The sequence below is a fragment of the Mesoplodon densirostris genome, chromosome 16, assembly GCF_025265405.1.
Source record: "Mesoplodon densirostris isolate mMesDen1 chromosome 16, mMesDen1 primary haplotype, whole genome shotgun sequence".
NCBI lineage: Eukaryota > Metazoa > Chordata > Mammalia > Artiodactyla > Ziphiidae > Mesoplodon > Mesoplodon densirostris.
Window position 1 is genome coordinate 58421070 of NC_082676.1, and position 27494 is coordinate 58448563.

Sequence of the window (27494 nt, forward strand, 5' to 3'; positions counted from 1 at the left end):
GTTCTGAGTTCACTTTGTGGACCACTGATACTCAAGGAAGCTATTACTGCCCTCTGCAGTTGGTGTTAGCCAATCATATGCTTTGACTGGAAGCCCTGCGTGGGGCAATCACCGAGATTGGTTGCTGCTGAGACAAGAAGACTATAAGATGCAAGCCTGGCGGAGGCAGAGGGTTGCCTTGGCACCTCCTGGGTATGGGTGTGTCCCAGCAGCCTCCTAGTTTCTTCCAATTTGTGACTTGTTCACTTTTGGGTCCTCAGCTCCTTGCCTACTCAGGACCTGCTGCCCAGCCTCACCTATACTCCTGGCTTTCACATATGCTTGCCTCATCCTGGTCCAGATTCCTCTTCCATCTTGACACTCTTCTCCCACATGTGAGCCCCATAGTGCAGTGCAGATGGCTGGGTTCAATTCTGGCTCTAGTATTTCCTGGCCATGTGACCAAGATCAGATTGCCCCACCTCTCTGTACCTCAGTTTCTCCCTCTGTCAAATGGGATCAATAATGGTTGGCAAATATTTGCTCTGAGAATAAGAGCATCCACACTGGACTGGTCACCTTGTAAGTGCTCAATGACTATTAACTATAAAAATGGTAAAAAAAAACAAAAAAAAACAAAAACAACAACAACAACCCAAAAAACAAAACTGTGGTCTGATTTATAACCTACTGATGGGGAGGGACAAGCAAAGTGACTGAAAGAACATGGCCTCTGGACTCAAAAGACCAGGGTTGAATTTGGTAAAGTAACTCCTCTGATTCTCGGTTTCCTAATCTCTGAGAGAGGAATAATCCTGCAAGGATTGAAAGAAAAGGTACAGCTAAGCAGTTCTCAACCCTCACACATTGGAATCACCCCGATCTCTAGGGATTCTGATTTAATTGGTTGGGGTGTGGCCTGGGCATCCAACCTTTGAAACTCCCCAGCCAAGGTTGAGAACTAAAGGTTCAGAGTTCAGACCAGTGGTTCTCAAGGTGTGGTCCCTGGACCAGCAGCATCAGCATCACCTGGGAACTCGTTAGAAGTGCACATTCTTGGGCCCCATCCTGGACCTTCTGAATCAGAAACTCTGGGGTCCAGCCATCCGAGTTTTAACCAGTTCTCCAGATGTGCCTCCCAGGTGTAGACGTGCAACAAATGTTTCCTCCCTCCTCCCTCCTTCCCTGAGAGGTATTTACTAAGCACATCCTGTGTGCTAGACTCTGAATTAGGAGCTGGGGGTACAATGATCCCTGCTCTCAGGGAGGCTTATGTTCTAGTGGGAGAGACCAATTTTAAAAAAATAAGTAAATACATGATTAATTAAAAATTGTGATAAGCATTAAGAAGAAGAGCCTCGGGGGCCTGAGCTGGTAGATTTCCATGAATTTTCACAGAATCATACAAGTGTCCTCTCTAGCAGGGAGCCCCCACCCCTCAAGGACTTTCCAGAGCCCTCCAGGACTTTCCGGACCCCTGACCCCAGATGGCCTCTGAGCAGCTGATATTTGTATTGGCCTGGCATTGTCTGAAGGCAGCTGGCCACCTCTGGACAGAAACTGCGAGCAGGGTTGACTCAACATCTCTCCTCCAGAGTTGTAATCCTCACCCAGGCTGAATTTACTCCCTGGTGGCATTTGCCGATGTCTGGAGACATTTTGTTTGTTACAACTTGGGTGGTGGGGGGCAGCGTGCTGCTACCAGATAGATAGTGGGTAGAGTCCAAGGAGGCTGCTAAACACTGCAATGCATGAGACAGCCTCCTGCAACAAAGAAGTTGTGGCCCCAAATGTCAGGAGTGCCAAGTTTGACTATTAACTATAAGAATGGTAAAAAAAAAAAAAAAAAAAAAAAGATCTGGCACTCTCATGCCCTGCATTTCTGGCCAAGTCCCTCTGGAGCTCTCCTCAACTAGTTCTTGCCCCTGGGCTTGGCTGTGCTTGAAAATCTTCCACCGTTTGACCAAAAAAAAGGATTCCAAGCTGCCTTCCTAAGCTGGGGAGCCGCACTGAGCCAGGCATCTCCTTGGAAACCCCTTGGCTTCATGCAATTTGGAAAACAATAAATTTGCAAGGTTGCACAAAGCATCCAGAAGCCCAAAGCCGGCTGGAACTGCTAAATCTGTTTTTTCCCTCCACATCAAAAATAATTTCCCGGCCCTAGAGAAAGCCTAGAAGCTTTCTCTACTGTCACAAGACAAGATGCAGGCAGATAGTTTTACATGGCCGACAACTCTGCCAAACACATTCCCCCTTTCAAAGGCTTTGGGTGGATTTCTACTGCAGCCAGGAATATCAGCGCCCTTTTCCACTGAGCTGAGGTTGGTTTCGTCCGAGGCAGACCTGGCAAGTGCTTTTCACACCCCATTCAAGACCAGAGACCATTTCCAGCTCAGACCTCACTCTTTCCCCACGCTGGGGACCCCAACAAGGTCTGAGGGTGGATGATCACAATCTAGTTTGCCATCCGATTACAAGTAGCAGAAGAGAGAAAAAAAATTCACCATCACCACAAAAGACATATTAACCTTACTTTGTGCAGGCAGAGTTCTAAGTGCTTTTCTAACATTAACTCATCTTCCCTCCTACAACCCCATGAAGAAGGGATTACTATTAGCCCCATTTTACAGATGAGGAAGCTGCAGACAAGTATTTTCCTAAAGCCCCCCACCCCCACCCACCACAGCAAGTAAATGGCAGAGCCAGGATTTGAATCTAGGTGTTCCGCTCTAGAGTTCATTCTTTAAGTTAATGTGAACATCTCCCCCACTCCCACCACCACAGCCTAACAACAACAACAATAATAATAACCACTAGATCGGTGGCCTTCCAACGGGCAGTTTTATACCCCGAGGACATCTGATAATGTCTACAGACATTTTTGGTTTTTAGGCAGTGCTACTGGCATCTAGTGGGTAGAGGCCAGGGATGCAGCTAAATATCCCACAGTGCATGGGACAGCCCCACAGTAGAGAATAACCCAGCCCCAAATATCAGTAGTGCCAAGACTGAGAAGCCTTGGTCTCCTGGCATTAAGGTTTGACTTAAAAAAAAAAAGAAAGGATAAAAGGTAGAAGATAGGTAGATGGCTGGATACATGGATGGATACATGGGTACATGGATGGAGGCATGGATGCATGGATGGATGGATGGGTATATGGATGGATAGATGGATGGATGGACGGATGGATGGATAGATGGATGGATAGAAAGTGCTGAGGTCTATAGAGTGCCTGTTAGGTGCCAGCCAGTGTGCTAAACATGGGGTACCTAAATCAACCCTTACAGTCCCTCTGAGGTAGATACTGTTATTATCTCCATTATACAGATGGGGAAACAGAGGCTCAGAGAGGCTTGACAATTTGCCAAGGCTATGTGCTCAGTCCTGTGGTGCTGGCATTTGAACCCAGGCAGGAAGCTCCTCCCAATTTTAGGGGCTGGCCCCTCCTCCCCTGGCACACTCCAGCCATCACCAGTGCTCCCCATTTTGCCATTTGTATACTCTTGTGAACTCGTTCCTTCTGTGTCTCTCCATCCTGCCTTGGTGTGGGCCCTCCTGCCTCTCAGTTCCTCACTGGCCATCTTCTTCCCTCCTTTGTCCCCTCTGTCCACCCTCCAAATGGCAGCCAGAGAGATTTGCCTCAAACTACAAACATGACCATGTCCTTCTGCTTTAAAACATTAATGTGCCCGTGATCACCTGAGCGTTTTGTTAAAAGGCACAGTACCTTCGTAGGTCTGGGGTAGGGCCCGAGAGTCTGCATTTCTGCCAAGCGCTCAGAATCCAGTGATGCTGGTCTACAGACCACACCTTGAGTAGCAAGGAGCTAGAGAGATTGTTCTCTCTGAACCTGGGAAACCTCGGAGGGGCAGCAGCCTCGTGTGAGATGGGCTGCTTAGAGGGGTCAGGACTTCCTCTGTGAGGGACTATAGCAGGGGCCTCAGACTACCAGCCCCAGGGCCAAATCTGCTCCCCGCCCCCGCCTGTTTTTGTAAATAAAGTTTTACTGGAACACAGATACCCCATACATTTACGTATTGTCCGGGGCTACTTCTGCACTGCAGTGGCCAAGTTGAGCAGCTGTGACAGAAACCATATGGCTCCTAAAGCCTAAAATATCTACCACCCAGACCTTTACAGAAAAACGTGTCCACTGTCTACAGCATATTCAAAAGGCTCCAGAAGGCTGCGTGACTGGGACTCCCAGCCATCTGAGTGGGGGTTGACTTGAAGACTTAAAAACAAAATCACACACACACACACACACACACACACACACACACACACACAGCCATACCTGTAGCTGACAGTTCTCAGGCCGGATCTCAGAGGCAGTGGCTCCGGGCACGCGGGGCTGATGGGTGATGGGTAGAGCATGTACGTGGTCCAGGAGCACTTGCAGTGACCTAGCCAGTGAGGAAGACAGGCCTCGAGTCCACATTCACTGGATGAGGAAGTTGGGCCTCTCCCCACAGCCCAGGGCTCTGAGTGGGGTGTGAGCGCCACAGCTGGTTTACATTGGGGCTTAGACAGGACCCTAGTCTCCTGACTTCCCGCCCAGGGCTCTTACCTCCAAGAGCCTGCAGGGAGGCCGCCGTGGCTGGGAATCTGCCTGGAGCGGAGCGGGTAGGGGTTGTTAGCAGAAAGACCTTTGGTTCCCCAGGCCGGTTGGGGGAAGGGGGGATGTGGCCCACCTTCTGCCTTGAGCTGCCTCCCCTCTGAGCCACATTCCAGAGGCTGAGAAAGAGGACGCTCCTTCTCTATTGAGCAGGTGACCCCTGCCTTGACCCCTTACGCCCAAAGAAGTGGGTTGATGGAGGTTGACCCTGAGCCCTGGACTGGAGGTCTGAGGGAACTGAAGCTGCCTGCAAAGACAAATTCTGTCAAACGAATCTGAGTTTCTTCAGATTGCCTGACATTAAAAAGAAACAAAAGACCAATGATCACAGAGGAAAAATCTCCTAACAGACTGAACATTGCAGGATGGGAGTTGGGGGTAGGGTGGGGAGGCAGGACAGCCCATGGCTTATGCCAGCACTGGACTGAGCACTTCATACACGTTATTTCATCTAATCTGCCCAGCAACCTGGTGGGTGAGTTGTTATTGTCGTACTGGCTTTACAGACAAGAGAACAAGCGCCCTGCACAGTGTCTGGCCCCACAGAAGGGGCTACTGAGTGAAGGGCTCAGTAGATATCGAATGCATGATTGTATGAGGCACAGAGAGGTTAAGTGACCCATTGAAGGTCACACAGCGGGGAAAAGCAGGAGCTGGAATTTGAACCTAGATCTGTGTGATCACGGAGGGACTCAGTGAGCTGAAGTGACCTGCCCTCCCCACCCCGCCACGCACGGTATGTGGGAGGCAGAACAGTCTCGCAATCTTGACTGGCAGGCAGCCTGCAGCACACAGGGCCCAGAGCTAGGGCCTGGGGAGGGGAGTGAGGTGACCCTTCCACTCCCACCCCCTCCTTCCCAGATGAGTTCCAGCTTCCGGCCAAGGCTGCTGAGACTCCTCCCCCTGGGCCAATCCCACAGGGGCTCGCCCAGCTGCTCCGGTGAGCCAGCCTGCGCCCTGCCCCAGGAGCAGCTTTCCCCCTACTTCCTTGGTTTTGTGGGAGCAGAAAGGCTAACATCCCTGGGGACTCTGGGAGAGGGGGCTTCTGAGGCTCAGGGCAGCCCTTCCCCAGCTTAGGGACTGGGGAGAGAGGAAGAGAGGGAAGGAGGGAAAGAGATCTCCAGCTGGCCAAGGAAAGATGGGAGAAGGGGCAGGATGACTTCCTCGTGGCACTTTCCAGGGTTTGTGGGAGAAACACACACACACAGGTACACGCTTGCTTTAGGAAGAGCAGGACTTGGTACCAATGCTTTTCAAGTTACTGCAAATGAGTGTGAGTGTCACCAGCTTTGTGTGCCCGCAGTGAAGGGGTTTATACACTTGCTAAGGTTTCCAAGAGCTCCTTCTCCCAGGCCTGGCACTAATGGCCTCACCTCTACTCTATGGAGTGGGAATGGCTATGATCCCCGTTTTACTAGAAAGGCTCAGAGAGCCTAGGACACTTGCCTAAGGTCACCCAGCTTTGATGTGCTGGGGCTGGGATTTGGAGAGACTCAGGCCGTCTGGTGCCAATGTCTGTGCTCTCTTCTTAACCAAACACCCCATGGTGTGTACTGGTCCATCCAGGGAGGAAGTGTTTATTAAGCACCTACTAATTGGTCGATATAAGCAAAGCCCGTAGCAAAATGCCTGGCACACAGTAAACACTATTTTAAGTGTTAGATGATATTGTTGTTGTTGTTATTATTATTATTATTATTATTATTACTGTGTCCCAGGCATTGATAGGTTTAGGCACTGGGGACTCAGCAGTGAGTAAAACAAAACTCCCTTCCCATGTGGAGCTTACTCTCTGGTGGGGGATGATGAACAACATTAGTGAGTAAAGCTCAGTATGACAGAAGGTGTAAGAACTATAAAGAAAATAAAGCAGGGTTAGGACAATTGGGAGTGCTGGCCGGTTTGGGGGTTGTAATTTTAGGGGTTTTTTTGGCTGCACCACGATGCTTGTGGGCTCTTATTTCCCCGACCAGGGATTAAACCCGGGCCCTTGGCAGTGAAAGCGTGGAGTCCTAACTACTAGACCACCAGGGCATTCCTGGGGGTTATAATTTTAAAGGAAATGATCAGGGAAGGCCTCTGAGCATTTTAGCCATAACCAGAAGGGAGTGAGGGAATGAGCCATGTGGATATCTGGGGAAGGCAGAGGGGATAGTCCGTGCAAAGGCCCTGTGGTGGGAATATGCTGGGTTTGATGTGGATGTGTGAGATACACCAGCTCTGGGGGCAGGTAGGTGGATGAGTGTCTCAAACACCTCCACCTCCTTCCCCCTGCAGAGGGAGGTGGAGGTGTTTGAGACACTCATCGTGTGTGTGTGTGTGTGTGTGTGTGCATGTGTGCACATGCACGTAACAGGCACCTGGGTCTGAGGGATTCTGAGTTACAGCGCATGTGCAAACTTGCCCAGGGCTTCCCACCTTGGAAGGCTGCCTGTGCCCTGAGCTTCCTGCCTGCCTGGGCAGAGGTCTGGATTGCCTGGGTAGCCATGGTGGGACAAGGGCTCAGCTCTGGGACTGGGGTTGGAGCACCACGGTTTCAAATTGCTGACATCGGACTTCCCCCAGAAACCTGAAAACCCTGTGATGAGGCAGTGACCCCTTCCCTAGACCCCTTCCTGGAAACCCAAGCCCATGGCGAACAGATCACCCACATGTATATCTCCAAAAATATCTTCTACCTAGGGATGAAATTACTCCCTTGACCCCATTTGGGGTTTCCTGCCAAGACAGACAGTTTTGATTTGCTACTCCAAGTCCCTAACTGTGGTCCTTAATCCATCTCCTTCCCTCTGAGACTTTTTAACGTTTGCACATCTCTGTTTCACCTGCACCAATGGTTCTTGACTCTGGCTATACTTAGGGAGCTCCTAAAACATCCTGACACCCAGGCTGCACCCCAGACCAATGAAATCTGAACCTTTTGCAGGGGGCAGGCATCCACAATTTAAAAAACTCTCAAGGTAATGCTAATGCGCAAACAAATTTAAGAATTAATACCCTTTACTATTAGATAGTATTTTGTCCTTAATTGAATTTCTCCCTTAAAGAAAACTAAAAAAGTTATTTTAAAAGGAAACCTTAGATCTGGTAGGATTGTGGGGATTTTTTTCCCTTTTGACCCTGTTGAAGAGAGGTGAGCTTATCATACTCCTTGGTTCCTTGCACATATGTTTGTACAAAGCCCCTCGTTTCTTTATTCCCTTTTATCCCCACTCTTTGTGGTCACTCCTTTTCTCCCATAGATGACTTTCCATAGATGACCATTTTAATGAATGAATGAGTGAATATGACCTCTTTAATTGAATGAATATGGACTGTTGATTGAAATGTGTTCTCACAAAATGTGGATGACCGTTGTATGTGCATGGATTTTTAGTTTTCTCAAAAGGGATTGTATAAAATAGCTCATTGTTTCCTGGCTTTCTCACCTCGCATCATATTAGAGACCCACCGTTGTTCCTATGTGAGGTTAATGCTCTCCATCTATTGGCTACCGAAATCCTCCATCTGCTCATTTACCATTTTTTAATGTGTCTGTCCCCATGGTCATGGGCACCCAGATGCTGCCAGCTCACTGAACCTTCTTGACACGTGTATTCCTTAGTGGGCCTGAGCTCTTAGAGTATATACCAGGAGTGGACATGCTGAGATGTGTGCGTCACCCTCTTAGACTTCAGACTCTTCTCCTAGGGGCTATCATGGAATTTGGGGTCTAGGGACCAGGCTGTCCTGGAGCTCAGAGCTCGGTGTTGGCACTCTAGCTTTCTCCTGAGCAGGAAGGTCAAGGCTATTCTGCCTCCAACCCCTGCCTCTGGTCAGCCCATGTGGTCTCTGCCTCCTGGCCCTTGGGGGTCACCCTCCTCAAACCTCTGGAGGCTGAGTCACTGCCCCCAGGGCTTTTGGAGGTTCACAGGCTGGCAGGACTGGGGTGGGCATGAGGGGCTGCCCCCATGACGGAGTGTGTGCGTATGTGTGTGTGTGTGTTTTCTCCCTTCCAATGAAGAAGACCCTGACAGTGAGTGACAGAGGCTGGACAGGAGGTTCCAGAGAACCTTTATGTCAGAGTATAGACCACCTGGGCAGATTTGCTTTGGGTGTGAGTCATCAGTGGGTTCTAGAGCAGCCAATTCTGGAAAACCCCTACTGCTGTGGGAAATCCACAGGCGGGCCCGCTCAGGAAATGCCAGTGGGGACAGGGGGTGGTGAAGAAAAACCAAGAGTTGGTTCCAGCCACCCCGCCTCCCCCAGCCCCTCCAGAAGCCAGCCCCGAGGAGGAGATGGGGGGCAGGGGGCTGCACAGTGGCCCTTGCCCCTTACCACCCTCCTCCCACCATCACCGCCCCAAGCTCCGCAGCTCCCTCTCAATTCTCTCACCTGCTGTATCTAGGTGCCCGGGGGGACACACAGTATGATACAGGGTTTTCCAAATTCAGTCACTCCTGGGCAGCCTTCCCGATTTTACCCTCGTGCCACCTGGGCTGTTGTTTACTTTATACTTCTGTTTCAGTCAAGTCGTTTAAAATGTATATTACTTCTACAGCTGGGAAATCAACAGCACTTGCCAGAAGTAGAGGGTAGCTAGAAAGATACATATAAGGAAGGCAGAGCAGCCTTGTTAAAATGTAACTGGAGCCTGCTGCGTGCAGAAGCCTCTGGATTTCCCAGCTGCTTTTTGCCAATCAAGGGGGATGAGCAGGTGTTAGGAGGCGGTGCTCACGCTCCTGGAGGTGGTCAGCAGGTTTGAAAAAATAATTAGTAGGTTTTAGTTCTCCAGGAGCTCCCGTTTGTTTGTGTTGCTGTGTCCCTGTCCCTCTGCTGTGCTCACACGAGAGGTCCTGGAACACTGAAATGTATTGGATGCCTCTTAGGTGATGGCATCTCCCACCAATGTCCTGCACACTGAAGGCATCCAATATGTGTTTTTAACAGACAGGAAGGAACTTGAACTTCTGTGATGGTAAAGATGGTTGCAGTTGTACAATAGTAAGGGCTTGTGGGTGCTGAATAAATGTTGCATACAGGAGCAAAGGAATGGGTGAATAATCCACTAGGATGTAACTCTGTGAAGATGGGGTTTTCTGCCTGTTCTGTGGACTGCTGTGTCCACTGCCCAGAACAGTGTTTAACACCCAGTAGGTGCCTAGTCAGCAGTTAAGTCAACAAGCGAATCAATGAATCTGTAAATTAATGAGTGAATGAAGAAGTGATTGAACATGTGAATGAATGTCAGCCCTTTTTTTAGACTCAAGAGATAGGCCTTTTCATCATTAAAAAGTCAACAAGTAATACATGCTGGAGAGTGTGTGGAGAAAAGGGAACCCTCCTGCACTGTTGGTGGTAATGTAAATTGGTGCAGTCACTGTGGAGAACAGTATGGAGGTTCCTTAAAAAACTAAAAATGGAGTTAGCATATGATCCAGCAATCCCACTCCTGGGCATATACCCGGAGAAAACTCTAATTCAAAAAGATACATGCACCCCTATGTTCATAGCAGCACTATTCACAATAGTCAAGACAGGGAAACAACCTAAATGTCCATCGAATGAATGGATAAAGAAGATGTGGTACATATATTCAGTGGAATACTACTCAGCCATAAAAAAGAATGAAATAATGCCATTTGCAGCAACATGGATGGACCTAGAGATTATCATACTAAGTGAAGTAGGCCAGACAGAGAAAGACAAATACCATGTGATATCACTTATATGTGGAATCTAAAATATGACACAAATGAACTTATTTACAAAAGAGAAACCGACTCATAGGCATAGAAAACAAGCTTATGGTTACCAAAGGGGAAAGGGAGTGGGGGAGGGATAAATAAGGAGTTTGGGGTTAGCAGATACACACTACTATATGTAAAATAGATAAACAACAAGGTCCTATTGTATGCACAGGACACTATATTCAATATCCTATAATAAACCATAATGGAAAAGAATATGAAAAAGAATATACTTAACTAAATCGCTTTGCTGCAGACCTGAAACTAACACAACATTGTAAATCAACTGTACTTCAATAAAATTGTTTTTAAAAACAGAGAGATAGGCCTTTTGTAACATTTCAGGCCCCGAGCTGGGGGCCAGAGGGGCAGGGGAGAGAACAAACAGGAGAAGCCAAGGTAGGCGCAGCCACAGGCCACTGGCTTCGGTTCCACCAGCAGCAGCCTTACTGGCGAGAGAGAAGCATCCCGGGCTGGGCACCACCTGCAGCCCAAACCTTAGTAATGTCTCCCTCACTGCACCTCAGCAGTAGGTACCTGCCAATAGGGCCATCTAGGTGGTAGGTCGGGGGGCTGTTTCCACGTGGGGCAGTGTGGTGCCCAGAAGCATTTCTCCTGTTTAGAAGGCTCAATTTTCTTCCACAGTATGCTGGGGTGGTGTTTTCTGAGCTCTGCATATCTGCATACCCACAGGGCAGGTTTCTGAGGGAAATCCCCAGGGCTTCTAAGAGAGGTGTTCCCCCCACTTTACTGGAGTGTTTACCTTCCCACGTGTTGGGCACAGAACATTCTCATGCGATAATGTTTGACCAGCGTGTGGTTGGCGTCGCTCTGGTCTGGGCAGCTCACGGAGGACCCGGTGAGGGGTCAGCCTTCCTCCTCGGTGGGCTTTGGAAGAGGCAGTGCAGCCCCCTGCCCTCAGATAATTCTGCCTCCATCTCACCCCCAGGAGGAAAAGGACATCCTTTTGTTCTCTTGAAGTAGAGAAATGCTCTCCTTGTAGGCTTTTTTTCTTAAGGTAGTAGGGAAGCCAGGACTTTAATTCTTTGGAAAAAAAGCATCTTTTAAGCAGTTTCCTGTTGCCCATAGAATATGGGCCCAACCCAGCTAAAATAGTCATCCCAGTACGTGTTATGATTTGTGAATATTTCATAGCTCATGGCAAAGAGAAAAACAACATGACTGTAAAGTCCCTGAAGGCGAGACGGGGTCTTAGACTTGCAGTCCCCACTCCATTCAGGAGTGCTGGCATACTCACGTGTAAGTACTGCTCCCCATATTAAAATCTGAGATGGACAGGACCATATACATTTCAGGGCACACTGTTCCCAAACTTCAGTGTGCATAAGGACCATTTAGGAGCTAGCTAAAAATCTAGACTTCTGGACCCCACTGTGATTCATTCATTCATTCATTCAATGAATATTTATTGAGCTCCTACTATGAGTTGCCAGATTTAGCAAATAAAAATGCAGAATGTCCAGTTAAACTTGAATTTCAAATCAACGACAAATGGTTTTTTAGTGTAACTATGTCTCATGCAGTAGTTGAGACATATGATAAAAAATGCTTTGTTGTGAGTCCGAAATTCACATTTAACTGGGCGTCCTGTATTTTATCTGATAGCCCTCACTCTACACCAAGCTCTCTTCCTGGCAATGGGGGATACAGCAATGGACGAGGCAAAGCCCCTGACCTCTGGGAGCTTACATGCTAGTGAGGGAAACAGCAAACGAATATATTAGCCAAAGGAAGGATGTTGGGGGGCACCATGGTAGGTACAGCTCCTAGGCTTGTCAGGAACAGAGCACATGTCACCTCACCATTGGGCCCTGCTGAGTCTGAGAGGGATGTTAGCACAGCCCACCCACAAAGAGCCTTCTCGCAGGGGAGGGGCACCATGAAAACTAGAACTGCTCACAGATCTAGGGCATCCAGTGATGATAGGGAGGAGAACGCATGTTTCACCCGCAGTGAGGTGACATCTGTTGAGAACACTCGGTTCTGGGGGTACTTATGGCTGGCTAAGTTCAAGATCAGGTTCCTTCTGATACCGCAAATGTTCTCTGCAGACGCTGCAGGAGATCTTCCAGACGGAGAACACCATCATGCTGCTGGAAAGGTCCATCGTGGCCAAGGAGAGCCCGCTGAAGGTGGCACAGACAAGGCTGGAGTGCCGGACCCGGCGGCCCAGTGTGGAGCTGTGCAGGGACATGCCCCAGTTCAAGTGAGTGGGGGAGGCCGGGGTGTGGGGGGGTGCTGGAGCTGCCAGGAAGCCTGGGGCTGGAAAACGGACCCTCCACCAATCAGGACGCCCAGGCCCACAACTCCACAGGGCACTGGGTGGGGGCCTGGGGCTCTGGGGGTGCCCTTGATGGCCTCCCCACCACGGAGACCGCCCCCCTGCACTGCAGCCCTCTCATCTAAGTGAGGATGGTTTCGTAGCTCTGTTCTGCTCCGGGAACCCTTCGGCTGTCCCCTAAAAGCCAACAAGAGGGAGCCGCCCAGCCCAGAGATGTGGCCCTTGCCCTTGCGGGCGTCACCCTCTCTCTCTCCAGGCTCCCATGAAAGAGGCGCCCAGCCCACGCCTCAGTCATCCTCCACCGCCCTTTCTGTGAAGTTCTCAGCTGAGAGCCCTCGGCATAGCCTAACCCTGCCTGTGCTGCTTAGCTAAGGAGGGCTGCTTCTGTTGACAAAGGGCCTCCTCACAGGAGAGGGGCAAAACACTCACAAGGCCCCAGAGACAGGATTTGTGAGTCTGGGGGAGGGGTTTGGAATGGGATGATGACCAGGTAAGGAAGGAAGTGGTCCTTGGACATAGGGGACTAGTTTCCCAGGAACATGCTGTGTGACTTGGGCCTGGTCACTTGGCTGCTCTGTTCCCTCCATGCTAGGGGCACTGTCTCCATTCTCTGTTGCTGCATAACAAATGCCCCCACAACTCAGTGGCTTGTCTTCCTTCTGAGCTGAGATGTGGAGAAGAGCACTGGAGAAGTAAGGAGGAGGGAAAGTATTTGGAGAGAAAACGCCAGGTGGTTCCATGCGCTGAGGTTTGCACGGCCTCGGTTACTGCCTGAGATAATCTTGTGGGACACAGAAAAGCTGGCTGTGTCGGGGGCGGGGTGCAAAGCGACGCCTGGCTTTGAGCTTGAAGGCCTGGCTACCTGCTCCTCAGCCCACTGCTGGCCTGGAAGGTCTTCACCCCAGAAGTGGGCGCCGTGTGGCCAGGGTCCTGCCCCACCTGGGCTGGGTGGGGTCCAGGTCCTGGGTGAGGGGTTGGGGAAGCTCTCCTGACCCCTCCTCCACCTGCCCCTGCATCTTAGATGCTCAGGTTGGGCTCCAGCAACCCTGGGGCAGTGGCTCTGATCACCCATTTGTCCACCCCAGGGAGACTTACACATAACCGAGCTTTAAGGGGAGGGACCAGATGTTGTCCCGGGGGATTTACTGCTCTGGGACACGCCCCCTGCCTCCCCGTCCACAAACTGTGCCACCAAGGGGTGTAGACAGAGAACATGGATGAGGCGTGTTTGGCTCAAGAGTCCTGGGCAGTGTATGTGTATGTGTGTGTGTGCGCATGTGTGTGTACTATGTGTGTGTGTATGTGCACAACTCTATGTACGTGTGTCGGGAACTGAGCGGACAGCAGCACTCAAGCTGTGTGCCTTCTGCAGCAGCTGAATCGCCCCGTGCACGCAATACGTTCTTTGTCCCTCCATCCCCTCCCTTACCACCTCTGGATCTTTCTCCTCTACCTCCTACAGGTGGCCCCTCTTCTCCTGACCCTCTCTGAGCATGCAGGTCCCTTCCATGTCCATTCCTCCATTCCTCAGAAGGAAAGTCCCTTTAGATTTGCATTTAAATTAGTTAAAATGAAATAAAATTTAAAATTCGGGTCCTAATTCACACAAACTGCATATCAAGTGGTCAGGAGCCACGTGTGGCTGGGGGCACGGAACAGAATATTTCCATCGCTGGACAGCGCTGCTCAAGAGAGCCCCAAGGAAAGAAGGGTCTCCAGGCTGCTTCTGTCGCCTCTTTCTAGCTCAGGCTTGTCATGGGGTTGCTCGTCTTTGGGATATCAACCCAAGTCCTCCCAGCAGCGTGTCCTCCAGTCGTGAGCACAGTTTCACTGTCCCTCCCCACCACCCCCCAGGTGGGTCCCAGGGCACAGCCCCAAAACCAACCCACCGTCACAGCTCACCAGGTATATTCCTGTCTTAGGGCTGCTGTGACCAACTACCAGAAACTGGGTGGCTTACAGCAACAGAAATTTATTCTTTCAAACTTGCGGTGGCCAAGCATCTGAAATCAAGGTATCAACAGGGTTGGTTCTCTCTGGGGCCTCTGAGAAAGCATCCTTTCCCGACCCCTCTCCTGGCTTCTGGTGGTGGCTGGCGGTCCTTGGCTTGTAGCTGCATCACTGCATCTGCCTCCGTCTTCACATGGCCTTCTTCCCTGTGTTTCTCTGTGTCTCAAATCTCCCCCTCCTTTCTCTTACAAGACCAGTCGTTGGATTTAGGGCCCATCCTAAATCGAGGATGATTTCTTCTCAAGATCCTTAACTCAATTACATCTTCAAAAACCCCTTCTTCCAAAGAGCATCACATTCACAGGTACTGGGGTTCAGACTTGGACATATCTTTTGGGGGACACTATTCAATCCACTCAGTCTGGATATTGAAATAACCCTAATCTCTCTCTCGCCTCCACTCTTATCCCCGTCCAATCTAATCTTTACCCAGCAGCCTGGAGGTTATCCCAAATCTGAATCAGCACATCATTCCCCATTTCAGCGCCCACCGCCTCACCAGCGCCTTCCCATTGCACTGAAAACAAAATCCGGACCAATCGATTTTGCATGTGCTCTTCTCTGTACAACCACACTGTCCAATTCAGTAGCCACCAGCTGGGTGTGGCTCTTCCATTTACATTTCAATGATTGAAAATGAAAAACGATGAAAAATCCAGCTCCTCAGTTGATCTTGCTGCATTGCAATTACTCATGAGCTCCGCGTGCCTAGTGGCCGCCGGATCCAGCAGTGCGGATATAGAATATTACCAGCATCGCACAGAGTTCTCTAGATCACCGGCTGTGGAGTGCTTCCCTCTTGATCTTTACACAGCCAGCTTATTCACGTCTTTCTTCTCAGTTCAAACGTTCCCTCCTCAGAAAGGCTTTTCCTGGTGCCTTGGGAAGGTCCCACAGAAGCAAAGCTTCAGGATAGGGGAGCCCTGCTTCAGCCTGATCCCACGGGGAACGCTGGAGCGTGAATTACACCATGGAGCTGGTTCCACCCTGAGGCAGGGGATGGCCTTTTGTACCCACTGCCCTTGGTGAGCCATTGGCTTCCCTGGAGACTTGTGGACCTAGGAGCCATCAACAGCCAACACTCCCGGCAGCTGGGGCACAGGTGGGACCAGAGATGGATGCCAAGAGCAGACATCACACCTGACCATCTTAGTTACATGAGGCTGGCCCTGTTATCTGGGTTTTTAAAAAAATTGTGATAAAATACGTACAACATAAAATAACATACCATTAGTGACACCTAGTACATTTACAATGTGCAGCAGGCTCCAGAACATTTTCTTTCATTTGACCCAAAAGGAAGTCCTATCCTCATTAGCAGTCCCTCCCTATCCCTCTCCCTTCAGCCCCTGGCAACCCCTAATCTACTACCTCTTTTTATAGATTTGCCTATTCTGGACATTTCATATAAATGGGATCGGACAATATATAAGCTTTGGTGTCGGTATCTTTCACTCAACATCACGTCTTCAAGGTCCATCCATGTTGTAGCACGTACCGCTGCTCCATTCCTTTTCATTACATCTCAGTAATATCCTACTGTGGGGATGGACCATATTTTGTGTATCCATTCATCTGTCGATGGACATTTGGGCTGTGTCTACCTGTTGACTCTTGTTATCAGTGCCCCACGTGTATTTGTGCAAGTATTTGAGTGTCTGTTTTTAGTTCTTGTGGGTACATACCCAGGAGTGGAATTGCTGGGTCCTTTGGAGAGTCTATGTTTAACTGAGGAACTGCCAGATTGTTTTCCTGAACATTCCATCTACTTCTCCCTTTGCACTCATCGCCCTCAGCAGCTCTGCTGTGTGTTCACCTGTCTGCTTGCTCCGCCTCTGTCTTCCCTGCCAGCCGAGCACCTGCCACCTGGCTCCTGGCACAAGGGAGACCTGTGCTGCCCGGCTGGCTGAACCGTGCCTTCCCCTCTGCTCTCTCCCCAGGCTCGTGAACGAGGTGTTCACCATCGACGACACTGTGCAGACCCTCAAGCTGAGGCTGCGGGAGATGCAGGACACGCAGCAGCTGCTGGTCACGACCAAGTGCCGACTGGAGCACGAGCTGGCCATGAAGGCCAACACCCTGTGCATTGACAAGAAGTGCACGGGCATGAGGAAGACCTTCCCCAGCAACCCCTGCCTGGGGATCTGCCCCTGAGGCGCCGCTGCCTCTGGTGCCCCTGGTGCCCTGCTCTATGCACGTTCCTTACACAGCATAGAACTTGCAAAGTCAGAAAAACAAAATAAAAGAGTCATTTTCTTCCTTTCCTCCTATCACGGAAAAAAAAAATATATATATATATAGCTAAAATAAATGTGCCATACCAGAGATCCGGGAACTCGTTCCTTGCTGCAGAACCAGCTTACTGGCTGATCCCAGGAGGAGACAGACTGTGACCCCTCTCAGTGACAGAGCACTGTAAGGTTGTCAGCCTTGCCAGGAATGGAAGAGGCTACCTTTTCTAAACCTGTTTGTCTTAGGAGCACAGTATAGACCATGGTGTCCAAAGATTGGACATCAGAGCTGAGAGTCCAGAGACCAGCTGTCACTCAGGAGCTGAGTGGCCTTGAACAAGCTCCCAGCCTGAGCCTGTTCTATAAAACGACGTCAGTCTGAGGTGGAAGTGACTGTCAGCCATGTGGGGCAGTGCAAAAAAAATAGGATTTGGAGTCAAAAGTCCTGGGTTTGGATCCTGGCCTTACTAGACATTTTTAGAAATTGCAGTGGGAGAAGGGGGCAGCAAAACTGATTCCGTAGTGGAGCAGGAGGAAGCAGGTCAGGGTGGAGGGAAAGCTCTGTGAAGAAGGGACATTGCTTCCGAAAGTTAAACACCATACGACCCAGCAATTCTACTCCTGGTTATACAACCAAGAGCATTGAAAACAGATAAATACTTGTCCACGAAAGTTCATAGCAGCACTAATCACAATAGTTACAAGGTAGAAACAACACAAATGTCCATCAGTGGGTTCATAGATAAACAAAATGTGGTCTACCCACACAATAGAATATTATTCAGCCATTAAAAATGAACAAAGCACTGATACCTGCTACAACCCGGATAAACCCTGAAGACATCATACTCAGTGAAAGAAACCAGACACAAAAGGCCACATATTGTATGATTCCATTGATATGAAATGCCCAGAATACGCACCTCCACAGAAATAGCAGATGGATGGTTGCCAGGGAGAGGGGATTGAAGTGACTGCTTAGCGGGTACAGAGTTTTATTTTGAGGTGGCGAGAACGTTTGGGACTAGGTAGAAGTGGCTGGACAACATTGTCAGTGGGCTAAATGCCATAGAATGGTTCACTTTAGGTGGTTAACTTTATGTTACGTGAAATTCATCTCAAACAACAGAAGAAAGAACTTAATATTAGAGCTGAGCCCTGAATGCTGAGAAGGTTGAGGCAGAAGAGGGCAGCATTTCCGGTGAGAGGAATAGCATGGGTTAAGGCAGAAAGTTGTGCCCTGGATGGAGAAGCCCTTGGAGAGGCTGTGAATCATCTAGAAGGACTGGATGAGGCCAGGTCGTGAAGGACAAATAGCTTTGACTTTTTCCTGAGGTCAGTGTTTCCCAGGCTTCATTATTCACATAGGTGCTTCCCAACCCTTAAAAAGTATGTGCGGATCACCTGGCGATCCTGTTAAAATGCAGATTCTGAGTCAGTAGGTCTCAGGTGGAGCCTGAGATTCTGAACTTCTAACAAGCTCCCTGACGATGCTGATAGTCTAGGGACCAGACTCTGAGTAGCAAATAACACCTCCACAATTTTTGCCATGACCAAGTACAGGCATCCCTTGTTTTATTACACTTTGCTTTACTGTGGTTCGCCGATAATACATTTTTTTATAAATCGAGGTTTTGTGGCCACCCTGCATTGAGCAAGTCTATTGTTGCCATTTTTCCAATAGCATTTGCTCACTTTGTGTCTCTGTGTCACATTGTAGTAATTCTCACAATACTTCAAACTTTTTCATCATTATTTGTTATGGTGACCTGTGATCAGTGATCTTTGACGTTACTACTACGACTTGCTGAAGGCTTAGATGATGGTTAGCATTTTTTAGCAATAAGGTGTTTTTAAAATAAGGTATCTACTTTTTAAAATACATAGCACTCACACACTTAATAAACTACAGTATAATGTGAACATAACTTTGATATGCACTGGGAAACCAAAAAATTCATATGACTCGCTTTATTGCGATATTGGCTTTATTGCAATGGTCTGGAACTGAACCCATGGTATCTCTGAGGTATGTCTGTACCATCTTTACTATTATTCACTCAATCTTTTAGATTGTTGCACTTTAAAAAAAGGCAAATTTATTTTAAAAGGCAGATTTATAGCATGACTGCAAACAGGAAACCTGCTTTGCCAGGAGTTGAAAAAACAAAATATTGCTAATGGTGTCTGTTTAGGTAATATTGTCTGCCCAAGGTAATATTGTCTGAAGTCTTCTTTGGTTCAAAAGGGAGATCAGAGAGTCTTAAAGAGGTGTTAAAGGCTACTTAGCATCCAATAGAAACTCTGTGCTTGAGGAAATTTCGCTTGAAAAAGGATAGAAGAGTCAGTTTTCCTACAAATGAGTGGCAATGCTATTGGGTGACTTGAATGCATTGCACCCAAGGAGTCGTGCCGATGGGCAGTAGGGAGCCCATAGGATCTTTAAAGTGGGGATGTGAAAATGACCAGATTAGTGTTTCAGAAATAATTCCTCATGAGGAGCAGAGGGATGCTGGAGGGAGGTGGGGAGACCAAGCTGTTAGAATTTCAGGCACAAGAGGCAGAGGTTCTGGATCAGGACAGGTGCGTGAGGAACACTCACGTGGTTGAGGCCCAAATCCTTAGAGTATGGACTGAAAAGGGCAAGTGGGAGACTGGGATGGGGCAGAGATGGCTGGCTTGAGTAGCTGATTCTTGGGGATGCTGTGCCCTTGAGCGGTGGAGTGAGTGGGGTGACGGATAGAGGCAGAGAAAATGTAGACAACTTCCTTTTCATGCGTGGAGTTTGAATCATCGCCTAAGGGATGTCCTGGTGTAACCATCTGAAAGGAGAGTGGAAGTGTAAACTTAGAGCTCAAGAGAGAGGCTAGTGAGGCTGTGCCTGGGGATGCAGGAGATATCCGAAGCCTCAGGGATAGATGGACTGGTGCAGGAGATGCTGAAGCATGAAAGAGGTTCACTGGAGGAATGTGATGCTGGGGTGAACAGAGGATCAAGGAGGGAACAGAGAGAGCACAGAGAGAGGCAAACAGCCCAGAAGAAGCAACGTCAAGGAGACTGCAGAAAGAGGCGCAAGAGTGAGGATATTCAGATGAAGAATAAGGAAAGCCCTTTGGAAGCAGGCATCCTAAACACACCATGGACCTGGGTACCCATGGGTGTACACTTTTGGAAAGCAAATTGGCAATAAGTGTCAAAGTCTTAAAAATATCCACACCCAGGCTTCCCTGGTGGCGCAGTGGTTAAGAGTCCGCCTGCCGATGCAGGGGACACGGGTTCGTGCCCCGGTCCAGGAAGATCCCACATGCCACGGAGTGGCTGGGCCCATGAGCCATGGCCGCTGAGCCTGCGCGTCCGGAGCCTGTGCTCCGCAACGGAAGAGGCCACAACAGTGAGAGGCCCGCGTACCGCAAAAAAAAAAAAAAAAAAAAAAAAAATCCACACCCTTCAACTTATAAATGTCTTCCTTAAGACTCTATCATTAGAAAACTATCCCAAATGCAGACTCAGATTAAGCACTAAAGAGTTAGTTATCATAGAAAACCTCTGAAAGTTATGTCCAACAGCAGAGAGAGCAGCTAAATAAAATATAGCACAACCAAGTCATGGAATATTAAGTAGCTACCAAAATGATGCTCGCCAAATACTTGAGTGCTGAAGGAATATGCTTGTAAGGCTAAAAGTGCAGAGTACATCAGGCATAAAAGAGAACGAAGTAATGCCATTTGCAGCAACATGGATGGAAGTAGAGATTATCATACTATGTGAAGTAAGTCAGAAAGAGAAAGACAAATACCATGTGATATCACTTATATGTGGAATCTAAAATATGGCACAAATGAACTTATCTACAAAACAGAAACAGACTCACATAGAGAACAGACCTGTGGTTGCCAAGGGGTAGGGGGATGGAGGAGGGATGGAGTGGGAGTTTGGGGTTAGCAGGTGCAAACTAGTATATATAGAATGGATAAACAACAAGGTCCTGCTGTATATTCCATATCCTGTAATAAACCATAATGGAAAAGAATATTAAAAAGAATGTACATACATGTATAACTGAATCACTTTGCTGTACAACAGAAATTAGCACCACATTGTAAATCAACTATACTTCAATTTAAAAAAAAGTACAGAGAACAAAATTGTGCACAGGAAAAAAGATTGCATTGAAATACACTGGGATGTTAACAGAGTTGATGGTAAGTAACTGCTGGATTCTTATTTGTTTATATTATGAATTATCTACAGTGAACCTGTGTTCCTTTTTAATCAGGAGGAAATGTTTTTTTAAATAGACTTTTTATTGTGCGATAGGTTTAGATTCACAGAAAAGCTGCAGAGACAACACGGAGAGTTCCCACGTACCCTTCACCCACCTCCCCCTAGTGTTAACATCTTATATAACTGTTTGTTTTGGTGCATTTGTCAAAACTAAGAAATTAACATTTGTGCATTACTATGAACTACACTCCAGAATTTGTTTGTTTTTCCTGTTTACCTTTATCTGTTCTAAGATCCAATCAAGGGTACCACGCTGCACTTAGATATCAGCCTCTTCTGTCTATGACCATTTCTCCATCTTTCCTTGTTTTTCATGACCTTGACAGTTTTGAAGAGTCCCTGTATTTGTTGGTGTTTGTTAAATGTCCCTGAACTTGGGTTTGTCTGATGTTTTTCTCATGACTAGTCTGGGGTTACAGTTTTGGCAGAGAAGACCGGAGGTGCAGTACCCTTCTGGTCCCTTCCTATGAGGGCATTCATGATGTCTGCATGACATCCCTGCTGATGTAAAACTGATCACGTGGTTAAGGTGGCATCTGCCAGGCTTCTCCCTTGTACAGTTATTGGTCTTCCCTTTCCATACTCCATTCTTTAGAAGTGAGTCATTAGTCCAGCCCACACTCAAGGATGGGGGGATTAAGCTCCACCTCTTAGAAGGGGAGTATTTTGTAATTCTTCTCTAAGAAAAATATGTCTCTTTGCCCTTATTTATTCTATCATTTATTTGCATCAATATTACTCATGGATATATATTTTATACTTTGGATTATAATCCAATACTACATTATTTCTTGTGCTGCTCAAATTGTTCCAGCTTTGGGCATTGGGAGTTCTTTTGGGTTGGTTCCTGTGTCTCTTTGACACCCCCCATCCTTTTGTTTTTTGAGTACTTCCTTACTTTCTGGCCCTATAAGATGCCAGATAAAATTCAAGCCTCATGTTGAATTTTCTTCTGCTCCAGCCTTAGAATCAGCCATTTCTCCAAGGAGCACTGTTTCCTTTTATTGGAGAATAGTATTTAGAAACCGAAGTCTGGGTGCTGGGGGTGCTCATTATTAAGATTTTTCTTCAGTTTTTCTTATTGTGGTAAAATCCATGTAATGTAAAATTTATCATCTTAACCATTTTTAGGTGTACAGTTCATTGGTAATAAATACATTCATAATATTGTGCAGCCATCACCACCATCCATCACCATAATTCTTTTCATCTTATAAAACTAAAAGTCTGTATCCATTAAACAATAACTCCCCATTTTTCCCCATGCCAACTCCATTCTACTTTCTGTCTCTATGATTTTTGAGTATTCTAAGTACCTCATATAAGTAGAATCACACAGTATTTGCCTCTTCTCTTTGTGACTGGCTTATTTCACTTAGCATAATGTCCTCAAGGCTCATCCATGTTGTAGTATGTTGCAAAACTCTTTCTCTTTTTAAAGCTGAATAATATTCCATTGTACTGCATTTTGCTTATCCATTCACCTATCAATGGGCATTCAGTTTGCTTCCACATTTTAGCTATTATGAATGATGCTACAATGAACACAGGCATACAAATATTTCTTTGAGACCCTCCTTTCAAATATTTTGAGCATATACCCAGAAGAGGAATTGCTAGATAATACGATAATTCTGTTTGTAAGTTTTTGAGGAACCACCATACTATTCCTACCAAAAAGGGGTCCTATTTCTTTATATGCTTGTCAAAACTTGTTTCTGTTTTTCTTTTTTATAGTAGCCATCCTAATGGGTGTGAGATGGTGTCTGTGAGATGGTAGTTTTGATTTGCATTTCCCTAATGATATTGGATGTGCTCATTGTTAAGAAAAAATTTTAATAAGAAAAACAGATTATTGGGTTTAGTCCCCAGGAGGCTTTGGATGAACTGTAAGAATAGGTTTTGGCAGAGTGATGGGGGAAGAAAGCAAAGTGGAGGGAATGGGGATGCCCTGAGATTTTAGTCAGCTCTGTACTCTCGGTCCCTGTACACAGTGGGTGTCCCATAAACACTTTATTGGGCACATAGTAAATAGGCAAACAAATATATACAAATGCATGTATATCCATCTTGGACAGGAGGGATGATTTCTGAGTTTTAGGAGGAAAAGGGTGTAGTTGCATTAGATGTGGGGAAGGTAAGCCTCCTATCTGCTGTTTACAACTGAGGGACCAGTGTGTGATTCCCACTGTGGCTCTCAGAAGCTGGCACGCTGACCACAGCCTTACAGGATGTCTCCCCTGCGGCAGCCCAGGCAGGAAATCCTAGAGACAACCCCAAGTGCTGGTTCCCTGCCAGGCCTGAGAACAAATTGGGAGAAGTTGGAGGATCTCCCAGCTGACTTGCTTTCCCTGTGGGCTCACGAGGGATGCTGTCCAGCTGGCTCCAGGGAACACACCACTCCCTAAGCAGGGTGTGCGTGTGCGTGTGTGTGCGCGCATGCGCAAGCATGTGCTCACACTTGTATCCTTTCCTGCCTCCATGGCCTCACCCAGCATTTTAGCATTTCTCAGAAGACCAGACTTGTGCTAGAAATCCAGCAGGCTTTGGAGACAAAGTGAGAAACCACAAGAAAGGAGATAGAGTTGAAAATGTAAGGCTGATGGGCATGGACCTGAGTCTTGATTAGTAGGAAGCCTTCAAAAATGTATTGAATTGAATTAATTGCTGACAACTAAATAATACATTCTGCGCACGCACACACACACACACACACACACACACATTTGGCTTCTCTTAAAGATGGGATTATCTGGCTACCCTGGGTGCACACTCCCCCTGTAGCTGTTATACTGAGCTTGCAGCATTCATTTTGCCACAGTCCCCACCACTCCCTATTGTCTCACACTAGTCCTGCTTCATTCACAAATAATGCGTGCTGACCCTTTAGGCAGCTGATTTTGTCACTCTGCCTTGGGCTCCTGAAAGACCCTCTAGAAGATCCAGCCTAGAAAGTTGAGGCCCAGGGGTTGTGGAGGAGAAGGGGTTGCATTTCAAGTGGGGTCACACGACTACAGAGCAGGCAGATTTGGGGTGGGGACCAGTTTGCTTGGCTCCTGTCCGGTTGACTTCCTATGACCCCAGGCTTCTCCTTGTGTGAATTGTTCAGAATTTATTATCATGCCTAACACCAAAAGTGACTCTCTGACCTTGCTGTCAGTCTACTCCCCAGTAGGGGTGCACTAAAACAAGGGGCAAAAACAAAAAATTTAAAATTTAAAAATAAAAGAAGAGGCAAGGGTCTGAGACATAAAGGCTGGAGCCGTTGGGGGCCAGGACACTTATTAATTTGAATGCTATTGTATTCTCTTTCCCAATTCCATTTCACAAATTCAGCAAAACTGAGTCCAGGAAAAGTATAGTAAAACTTCAACAGCAATGCTCTAGGACTGCGAAAGCATTGGGGATTTTTTACTTTCGGGTTAAGAAGGGTGATCTGGAGGTCCCTTTTTTTTTTTTTTGGTTTTAACCTTTAGAATCACAGGATGTTTCTTGAGTGAATGGATGAAGGAATAGATGGAGCTCATGAGGGCCTCAGGAGGTGATACTTTCAACCCCCCATTTTTTCAGAAGAGAAAGCCCAGAGAGGCACAGTGACTTGCTCACAGTCACACAGCAAGTTAGAGCTGGAGCCGGTACCCTGTTCTCTTCAGAACTTCCAGACCTGTTGCAGGAAACCCTCAGCCCACTTTCTCCCCCTGGTTAAGGAGAGCTGAGGGGTCACACTGAGACTGTCTTTGCTGTCGATGACTTTGAAGGACTGAGAGTTGTACCATCTGGTCTGGGAATGAAGGCGGCTATGGATTAGGACACACAGGAGGGTTGCTCTTTGAAGCTGCCTTACTAGATACAAGCTTTCATTCATTCATTCATTCATTCATATCTTCATTTGAAATATTCACCGAGCACCTGGCACATGCCAACACCTGTGCTGGGCACTGTGGCCCCAGCAGGGACTCCGCCTGACTGAGTCCTGCCTTCACAGAACTCACAGCCACAGCTGTCTGTCAAACAACCCAGGGGAAACAATTCTGTTTCACTGAGGAGTCAAATGAGATTTTTTAAAATGGGCTTCAAATGTTTACTCATCTCTTGAAAAGGTGAATTTGCAAGGTCTTCTTTTACTCAACAGCTGGATCAGAAGGGGCACCTGGGTCTGAATTCCTTGAAGCTGAGCTCCACCTGCTCCACGGGGACCCCTCCACCCTCCTCTCTGCCTGAGCAGCATCCCCAGGCCCTGCTGCAACCCAGGCTTCTGCCCCAGGTCTGTTCGCTGAACCACATCATGTCTCCTCACCGCTGAAATCCACTAGCGGCTTCCCACGCAATCTTTCCCAGCTTCATTGACATGTAAACGACATATTTGATCAGTTTAACATTTGTGTCCACCCAAGAAACCACAACCACTAATCAAGATAGTGAATGAATCCATCACCCCCAAAATTTCCTCGCCTCCTTGGTCATCCGTCCCTCAACCAAGCAAACACTGATTAGTTCATGGTTTCTAGAATTTCATATAAATGGAATCATACACCATGTACCCCTTTTTTTGTCTTGCTTCTTACACTCAGCATATTTGTTTTGAGACTCGTCCATGTTGCCGCATGCATCAATAGTTGGTTCCTTTTTATTGTTGAGTAGTCCACTGTCTTTCCCATTGTGATCTGAATAAAACCCAGGCCTCTGACTGGCATTCCACAAACCTGCACGGTCTACCCTCTGCTCCCCTCCACAGCCTCAGCTCCTCCTCATTTCTCCAACTATGTGCTGACCGTCCTCTATTTTTCTCCATTCCTCAACACACCAAGTTCTGCCTGCCCCAGGGCCTTTGCACTCACTGTCCCCACTTCCTGGAATACTCTGTGTGTGTGTGGCTCCAGCTTGTCGTTCAGGTCTGAACCTAAGTACCACCTCCTCTGTGAAGCCTGCCACGACTACTCTACCTCACCTCCCATCTCTGTGACTGTCCCGTTACCTTGTTTTACATACTTCACAGAACTTATCACCACCTGAAATCCATAAGAGCAGGATGAATGAATGAATGAAACTATAAACAACCCAGTTCTGTCATGATGCTTAGGTGTAGGATAAAAACTCCAGACAAAGACGAAATTATCCATCAACTACAGAGTTTGAAGAAACCTGAGAACATCTACTTATATGTCCAGGCTTGAGCCAGGTAGTACATTTAATTCCCACTTCAGGAAGCAATAACTAAAGAGCAGAACCCTCCTCAGACTCAAACCCAGCTCTAGGGCTTTATTCACTCCCACTGCTAGCCGTCCTATACTCAAAAGGCCTGGCTTCATTCCATTGAGATGATCCCAGAAATGTGACCCTTGTGCCCCCAGGATCCATTTCCTTGGACCCTCAACCCCCCAACTCTCCTTCAGTTGTAGGCTTGATCCACTTCATGGCCCACACAGGTGTCAATCAACGTGAAAAGACTCACTTCCCACTCTGGGGGCCGAAGCCAACCACTTGGGGAACAGGGACCCCAGATATTTAGAGTCTGTTCAGACACTTTCCCAGCTCTGACAGCAGCAGGCCCTGGGGCTGCCGTCTCCTCCCTCTTACGCACCTTTTCTGTGGCAGTCTCACCTACATCCCTCCTTTAATCCCATTCACCCCCTACTGACCCCCAGATTCCTGTCTCCCAACCCCAGACTCCTGTGTCCCTGCCTGACAACATCTCCAGGTTCATTTGTCCAGAAATAGTGCCACCACCAGTCCTTCTCTAAGTAAACCACCCCCACTCACTGTCCCCAACCTGGGGGTCATCTTTGGCTCCTCCTCTCTCACGCCCTACATTTAATCCATCAGCAAGTCCCCGCCCTCAGGGTAGTCTAAAAGAACAGAGGACCCCAAAGCTTTACTCTCCAAGCAGCTGACCTGGGGGGACAGCATTTCTCTGTTCTCTGCTAACAAATGGCAATAATAATAATAATAATAACAGGAGATAACATCTTGAAAACTTGTGAGACGCCAAGTGCTTTGCCCTCTTTCTCAGGTGATCCCACACTCTTCTTCTGAAGTAGCTGCTGTGCCTATCTCCATTTTACAGATGAGGAAACTGAGGCACGGGGAGGCTTAGGAGGTTGTCGGAGGTTACAGAGATGGTGGAACCAGGATTCACACCCAGGCAGTAGGCTCAGAGTTCATGCTTTCAACCACGTTGTTACGGGGTGTCCACAGTGGCACAACTAGGATGAGCTGGCATTGACCCCCAGGGGGCTCCCCCCCATCCCCCCCTCTCCCCCAGCCAGTGTCAGGCCACAAGGCGCTGGGAGGGAGGCGGCTGCATTTTTTGCCTTCCCAGAAATGTCAGTGCGTCACCATC

General features: G+C 47.9%; 1 protein-coding gene across 1 annotated transcript in view; it reads left to right on the forward strand.

The window, feature by feature from the left end:
- Positions 1-16793, forward strand: part of TEKT5 (tektin 5) — a 39015-nt gene extending 22222 nt beyond the window's left edge. Inside the window, exons 6-7 of the mRNA XM_060079296.1 lie at positions 12400-12554; positions 16580-16793. Coding sequence (XP_059935279.1) covers positions 12400-12554; positions 16580-16793 — 369 coding nt within the window. The remainder of the gene's footprint in view (positions 1-12399; positions 12555-16579) is intronic.
- The last annotated feature ends 10701 nt before the right edge of the window (positions 16794-27494 follow it).